This window comes from Microtus ochrogaster (genome assembly GCF_000317375.1).
Source record: "Microtus ochrogaster isolate Prairie Vole_2 chromosome 14 unlocalized genomic scaffold, MicOch1.0 chr14_random_1, whole genome shotgun sequence".
Classification (NCBI taxonomy): domain Eukaryota; kingdom Metazoa; phylum Chordata; class Mammalia; order Rodentia; family Cricetidae; genus Microtus; species Microtus ochrogaster.
The window spans coordinates 2521944-2530303 of NW_004949096.1; the positions used below are offsets into that span (position 1 = coordinate 2521944).

The 8360-nt window shown below is 41.2% G+C and overlaps 1 protein-coding gene across 1 annotated transcript in view; it reads left to right on the forward strand.

Moving 5' to 3' along the window:
* Kcna4 (potassium voltage-gated channel subfamily A member 4) overlaps positions 1-6098 on the forward strand; it is a 9433-nt gene extending 3335 nt beyond the window's left edge. The window contains exon 2 of the mRNA XM_005364049.2: positions 349-6098. Coding sequence (XP_005364106.1) covers positions 1126-3090 — 1965 coding nt within the window. The 5' untranslated portion in view covers positions 349-1125 and the 3' untranslated portion in view covers positions 3091-6098. The remainder of the gene's footprint in view (positions 1-348) is intronic.
* Positions 6099-8360: the final 2262 nt, after the last annotated feature.

Here is an 8360-nt window from a genome sequence, read left to right on the forward strand (position 1 = left end):
TCATACACACACTCATATTAGATCGAGAAGAACTGATAACCAAAGAAGACACACACACACACACACACACACACACACACACACACACACACTCACACACACACACACACACACACTAGACCGGCCAAAACTGATAATCAAAGAAGAAAGCAAGATGGATATTGAGCGGGAAAGATTTTTAGAGCAGCCTGCCCCATGCTCTTGAAAAGTTATGGTCTCCTGGCGTGTGTCTCGTGGTTTGCCTGAGGACAAGAGAAGAAACTGTATGTGGGTGAAGGGTTATTTGCTCGCGATGGTTTGATTCTTTTTTTTTTTTTTCTCCTGTGCTTGTTTCCCATCCTTCTTCAGGTGAAGTGCTTCTTCTGAATGAGTCTAGCCACAGGATGGTCTTCATTTCCTGATTTCTATGGAGACCTCAGAGTTGGGTTTGCCATTGCTGGAATCTCATCTTCCACCCTCCCAGCCTTCCGAGGTCTTTGCGTCTATCTACAACTGGGCATTGTCTGTGGGTCCATGAAGTCTTGATGATCATAGAGAGAGCCTGTGAAATCATCCTCACAGACTGAGCGGCAATGGTTGGACACATTGTAAGCCACATCTTAACATGGGTCAAGCCATCCCTAGAAGGCAAGTGCTAAGACTAAAGACTTAATTTGCATTTTATTTAAATTGGATGGACTGGGCTTTGGACAATTTCCATGCAGAAAAATTGTATTTCATTTTTCTAGGCACAACTTCTGGCTGTCAGATACTTGCTGCCTTTGAGTCTCGTAGCATCATCACCAACTGCATCCCAGACATTCTTCCAGATTTGCACATCTATCCCCAAACACGTAGGTGTTCGGGAGACCGCAACATTTCCTGACTTAGGTTTGAGGAGCACTAGGCTGTTGTCTAGACTAGCCAAGCTCTGGAAAGCAACTGCCGAATCTCTGAGAAGAGGGAGCATGGGGTGTGCTGATTTAAAAACAGAAAATGCAAAGTTGGACTGAAAATATCCTAAGTCTTCCAGGCAATCTGCTTAAGGCTTCCAAACTTACCTTAATTTGGTAAGAAAATAAGCTGCCCTATTTTTCTTTCTTCTTCTCTTACAACTGGAACCAGCCATTTCCCAAAACCACCACCATGGAGGTTGCAATGGTGAGTGCAGAGAGCTCAGGGTGCAACAGTCATATGCCTTATGGTTATGCAGCCCAAGCCCGGGCCCGAGAGAGGGAGAGGCTTGCTCACTCCAGGGCGGCGGCGGCTGCTGCTGTAGCAGCTGCCACCGCTGCTGTCGAAGGCACTGGGGGTTCTGGCGGAGGCCCCCACCATCATCACCAGACGCGTGGGGCCTACTCCTCCCATGATCCTCAAGGTAGCCGAGGTAGTCGGAGGAGGAGGCATCAGCGAACCGAGAAGAAGAAACTCCACCATCGGCAGAGCAGTTTTCCTCATTGCTCAGATCTGATGCCCAGTGGCTCTGAAGAGAAGATCCTGAGAGAATTGAGCGAGGAAGAGGAAGACGAGGAGGAGGATGAGGAGGAGGAAGAGGAGGGAAGGTTTTACTATAGTGAGGATGACCATGGGGACGGGTGTTCATACACAGACCTGCTGCCTCAGGATGATGGGGGTGGTGGTGGCTACAGTTCAGTCCGCTACAGCGACTGCTGTGAACGTGTGGTGATAAATGTGTCCGGGCTACGATTTGAAACCCAGATGAAAACGTTGGCCCAGTTTCCAGAAACTCTGTTGGGAGACCCTGAGAAGAGGACTCAGTACTTCGACCCTTTGCGCAATGAGTATTTTTTTGATAGGAACAGGCCCAGCTTTGACGCCATTTTATATTATTACCAATCAGGAGGCCGCCTGAAGAGGCCAGTCAATGTCCCCTTTGATATCTTCACTGAGGAGGTGAAGTTCTACCAGTTGGGAGAGGAAGCCCTGCTCAAGTTCCGCGAGGACGAGGGCTTTGTGAGAGAAGAGGAGGACAGAGCTCTGCCCGAGAATGAATTTAAGAAACAGATTTGGCTTCTCTTTGAATATCCGGAGAGTTCTAGCCCTGCCAGGGGCATAGCCATTGTATCTGTCCTGGTCATCTTAATCTCTATCGTCATCTTTTGCCTGGAAACCTTGCCAGAGTTCAGGGATGACAGGGACCTCATCATGGCCCTGAGTGCAGGTGGGCATAGCAAGTTGTTGAATGACACATCGGCGCCCCACCTAGAGAACTCGGGGCACACAATATTCAACGACCCGTTCTTCATCGTGGAGACAGTGTGTATTGTGTGGTTTTCCTTTGAGTTTGTGGTCCGATGCTTTGCTTGCCCCAGCCAAGCTCTCTTCTTCAAAAACATCATGAACATCATTGATATTGTCTCCATTTTGCCTTACTTCATCACTCTGGGCACCGATCTGGCCCAGCAGCAAGGAGGTGGCAACGGCCAGCAGCAGCAGGCCATGTCCTTTGCCATCCTCAGGATCATCCGTCTGGTCCGAGTGTTCCGGATCTTCAAGCTCTCCAGACACTCCAAAGGCCTGCAGATCCTGGGCCACACCCTCAGAGCCAGCATGCGGGAACTGGGTCTTCTTATCTTTTTCCTCTTCATCGGGGTCATTCTCTTTTCCAGTGCTGTCTATTTTGCAGAAGCCGATGAACCCACTACTCATTTCCAAAGCATACCGGATGCGTTTTGGTGGGCTGTGGTCACCATGACAACTGTGGGCTATGGGGACATGAAGCCCATCACAGTGGGAGGAAAGATTGTGGGGTCCCTGTGTGCCATTGCGGGTGTCTTAACCATTGCTTTGCCTGTGCCAGTAATCGTGTCTAACTTTAACTACTTCTACCACAGAGAGACTGAAAATGAGGAACAGAGCCAGTTGACACAGAATGCAGTCAGTTGCCCATATCTCCCTTCTAATTTGCTCAAGAAATTCCGGAGCTCGACTTCTTCATCCCTGGGGGACAAGTCAGAGTATCTAGAGATGGAAGAAGGGGTCAAGGAATCTTTATGTGGAAAGGAAGAGAAGTGTCAGGAAAAGGGGGATGACAGCGAGACAGATAAAAACAATTGTTCTAACGCAAAGGCTGTGGAGACCGATGTGTGAGTCGTTTTCCCCACCTGGCACTGCCCCATCTCCAAATACATTCATGCATAGAGAGTGCAGTTATGAAAATGAAATATGCAAATGATTGCACTGCATACAGTAGTACGCTGTTTAATGGTAATACACGGCATAATTGTGACTAAATTTGTATTGCATATCAAATAAATGATACATCTTGGAGAAGAGGGAGGCTTAAATAGAGTAGATCTATCTTTATATTTTTTAATAGAATGCAAGAATTTTGCACATAAGGGGAAAATGTTAATAGTAAAGATGGTCCTGAGGAGTGTGTGTGTGTGTGTGTGTGTGTGTGCGTGTGTAAGAGCGTGTGTGCACATGAGTATGTAAGTAAATTGTCAACATGTTGGGAATTGTGCTGTGATGGAAAAGTTGGCATTCTGAAGTATTTACTATGTAAGAACTAATGAATTTGAGCAGTCTTTTATCAGTGTTTTAATAACGTCTCCTATGTCTTTGGATTCTGTAGTTGTTTTTCTAGAAATTGTAAGAATTACTGTGTAGAAAAAAGAGAAAGTAAATTATTTAATAGAATATAGGTCACAATTTAATCTTGGATTTAATTAAAGTTTATTTTTAACTGGAAATTAACTTTTGAAAAGGCTGCAGGGGCCTTTAGAAATTGATTATATTTTATTATTAATTTTGGGGAGGTATAATAGCAAATGCCTAACATTCTGAAGGAAATGTAACAAATTCTGTTCACAGGTCATAAGACTGGATTTTTTGTTTCCTTTGCACTACTTCCTATGCTGAAGACTGAGAGAGACTTCGTACTGTGAATGTTTACTAATGTACCAGTCAGTTCAATGACAATCATTGGAGGAATGGTTTCTTAGTCTTTTTTTTAATCATTCTTTTTCTCTTGTGAGACTAATGACCACACAGATAACAGCACATGATTCCTGTTTTAAAATCTGAATAACTGATCTACAAAGGGACTATGTAGTAAAATTCAGCAGCTGAATCTTTTGAAATTGGTTTGCTACAATGTTGCTTCAGAAACCATACTATTTTAAATACTATTATGCCTTTTAAGTCCAGAATAATTTAACCAAAGTTATTGCATGCACAGAAAGAGTTCTTGAAGAAATAAGGCACCCAGCAGCTACAGCGATTATGGCTTAAGATCTTTTTTTTATTAAATATGCAAGAAAATACTAGATTTAAGTCCATTTTGTGTATGTGTGTATGTGTGCAACTACAAAAAAAAAACCCAAAACACAAACTGTGGGGATTCACCTCAAATGCTATCGCACTCTACTAACACTGAGCTAGAGAGGAATGGTTCGAGAATATTTGCTTTCTTCATCGCTGTTGTAATCAATGTCATGTTTCCCCAGGTGGTTTCTGAGGACTACGCTTCCATCTAACTTACAACAGGTATTCCTGAATTTGAGGTAGCACAAATTGATGAGCCTTATACCACTGTATCACCATGAAATACATCTCAGATCACGTAACATAAACACATAAGAGGTCTTACTCTACTATATATATATCCAATCAAAACAAAATAAAATATTCTTTACAAATGGTTGCCCGAGAATTGTGGGAAAATCCCATGCCCACTATTTCAGCCTGCAACAAACTTCACAGATGTAAATAAAACCCAATAAACCAAAAACAAACAACAAAAGAAACATCCCACATGTACTTGGGACTTTCGGCCCAGAAAAATCACTGGATACATTCTACTTCTCCTTTAATGGTATTTGAAGTGAGACGCATTCACATTCCAGCCAACCAATGCCTCTCTTCCTGTCTTCTCGCTACACTCATGGGAAAATACTTTGCTAGAATTCCATCTGGAGAAGGAAAGGCAGCAAGCAGCAGAGGTGACTGAAAGACACGGTGGCACCTTGTGATTAGAATTCCAGAAATGACATTCTGATTCTAATACATTGTTTTACAGCAAAACGTAATGAGTCTTTGACAGGCATGGCCATAATCCCTTTGCAAAAGTCACTTAGACATGTCTGTACCTCATTTTCTTTTTTAATGAGTAGAAAAGCAGATTAAATTACAGGATTTGGGAAAGCAAAGGAAAGCTTGAAAACTCTGAAATGTTGACTTTAATTCAGGTAAAGGGCATTCATTGAGCATTTTGTAGAAGTAACAGTAAGTCTTTGTCTGTGATAAGGAGGGAAGCGTTCTGTATTTCTTTCTTTTGCATCTCCTTTCTAAATGGGAAAAAATATATTAAGTTTATTTGATGATGTGAATTATATCGATAATCCTGAGACTTCATAAACTATACATAATTAAGAATTTTGGGGCTCCTTTTATCTCATAGAGTCTTTTTTTTAGGGAACCCGATGTTCAGTTGTGTGCTTTGAAACCAAATATTAGATTGTCATTCAAAATTTGTTTTCCTCCATGCAAGATGCATTTATCTTAGGGTGGGTGGGATTAATTCTATCTCAAGAAGAAAACTTTGAGGTCCTTTGCCTTGACGGTGGGCATCTCTGCAGGTAGCTTGTCTTCACATGCAAGTCGGCTGTTCAGTTCAGCTGTGAATTGGGAGTGAGTCCCAAGTCCGAGCTATGCAAAGTGCGTTAGAACCTTTGTGAAGATTTCCTCCCAGGGAAACCGCAGCTGTGCAACCGATTCAGGAATCTTTATTTTCTTAGATGCCACCATACAGGTTTGAAATACGTACAGGTTCACTACTCAGGAAAGAAAAACAGCAGTGATCCCCTTCAAGATCAGGATGCTTGGGATCAGAGGTCCCTTTCAGATGATGGTATCCAGACCACACCGTCTGAATGTCAGCTTAATCAGGATCCTTTCACAGGTGGTTGCACTGTTATTTCTCACAAACTCTTGAGAAGGAAGCAGTGAGACCTAACGGTTATGAGGAAGAAAGGAAGAGTAGACAATGTTTCCATTTCTGTAGAAGGGAGGTGGTGCCTGAGGACTGGCGACTGATCCAGAGAATCTGAGAACTGTGGACAGACGGTGTCATTTGACTCTTAGGCTTCATTATTTCTTTGCTTCTTTTTAAAAATAAAAATTGTACCGTTGGGGTACATTTTATTTGATCCCTTTCAGTACTCAAAGTCTACCACAGGGTTGAGAAGGCTATTTTGATTGAACTAAATAGCACATTGAGATGATAACACCATCTGCAGAGGTTGTTTTGTTTTTTGAGTAACTACAGCATAATGTTTATAATCATTGTTACATTACCGAAAAACCAGGAGTTTGAGAACTTAAAATATAAACTAAAGTGAGTGAAAAGGATGCATTTAGAGGCTTTTTATTCTACAAACTTATAAAAGGGATTCAATTACTAAAAAAATGCCTCCTCTGTCTGCAGTTGAATACATACAAGTGAAGGTTGGTAAGTAAATATTTTTGGTTTTTTGCTTTGTCGCAGAGCAATGCTGTCTTAGTGTTCTGACCTGTGCTGGGAACTCATTTTTTGCTGAGACACACGTTGTACTTCACAAGCGTTTTTGCATTGCTTGTCAGGTTTGTCTCACATAGAATCATGGAGGCTTTGTAAAACAAAACAAAAACGTTTTCATTAAGCATACATATTTTTAAATAGGACCCAAACTATGAATAAGATGTAACCAAGGAAAATATACAGGGTTAACATATATGTTGTTCTAGTTCATAAAAAGTCATTTTCTATTAATGGAAAAAGTTTTTTTTAAATCTGATTTAAATAATAACAGCAGTACCCTGCTTTTCAACAGAATCAGAAATGGTCTTGCTTATTGCTAATTGTCAGGGCACTGGTGTGTCCGTCATTTCAAGGTTGTTATCAAGTAAAGTGTAACTATATGTAGATCTTGTTTACATTTTTAAAAGTGCTCCAGTGGTGATGTGTTCATATGAACCATGCAGAGTGTAATGTATATTTTGTGTCTTTTTTTTATTGATACAGTTTAGAATGGTTACGGGCTGTCATTCACTGACAAAAGGGCCTGTCCCAGGAAATCTCCTTGACCCCAAGTCATTCTGAATTCTGCAAAGGACATTTGGTATGGACGAAAGGTACCTCTTGGTTTTCCTGATGAAAAGAATTTTGATTCTAAGTATAGAATTTTCCAGACCAATGTAGCTTCCCTAGGTTAGACCACAATCTTGCTTTCTAATACTGGGATCTGAATTCCTATTTGAATGAAGGCTGATGGAGTATTTTTTTGTTCAGGATTGAAGAAACCAAAGCTATTTTGTTCAGTAAATGGGAATATGTACTTCTCAAAATTAAATTAAGATTAGGACTGTGATAGATTGGAATTTTATTTCTGGCTTCGTTGTCTGTTTCCATAGCAGTCCCGATTTCTCACAGTATCTTCTTCATAAAAGGATGCTAATATGTATCGGGCCATCTGGTCTAATTTGAGGTTCAGAAAATATAATCATTTGGGAGGAGAGGTAGAAAGATTAACCCCCAGGCATGACTTGGTAACTTTGAAGAATACAGCACAAGTTTATTAGCTGAGGCCCTAAGGGAGAGTCAAGTACATGCCGCTCAGATTTCAGGATCGGAGTAGATTTACATGGCCAACTCGGTGTTTGTTATGAAGCCTTATGAGCCACCATGGGGCTGACCTAGGCTTTGATTCTTATTCATTTGCTATTAATAGTGTCTTGAATTGTAAATTTGTTAAGAGTTCACCAGCATCTAGAGGACTTTGATATTTGATCCAGAAATAGTGAATTAAATTTTTCTGACCCGGAAGTGATCTATTTTGTAGATTATTCATATTTGGTTTGTCATCCAGCACTGCCTTTACCTAGACTCTGAATTCCATTTTCTATTGATACCTAGACAGTTTGGAAAAACGCATTGCTATCAAAGGGTACAATTACAGAGCATACAGATCTGAACAGGATCACATGCCTTTCATATCAGCACTTGTGAGGCTGGGCTGAGTCAGGGAGAGGGAGGTCACTCGTTCTGACAAACCTGAAACCACATCAGTGATTTCAGGGCTACATAGCTAAACCTTGACTCAAAAAAAAAAACAAAAACAAAAAAAACAACGCACTATGTAAGGGAAAAAAAAAGCACCAGAATTTGGAAAATAAACAAGCTCTAACTGTGCAGCTAAGTCTGATGAGGCAATGCAGGAGATGAATCAGGGTTAAATATGAAATTCACAGGGCAGTTTTGTAATAGTTCCTATGGTTTTCAGAGATAATTAAGAGGTAACTGTCGCAGATGGTGTAGAATGGAGACTAACTATGGATATAATGTACAGGTTAATGTTTTCTGTGAAATGTCAGATGAC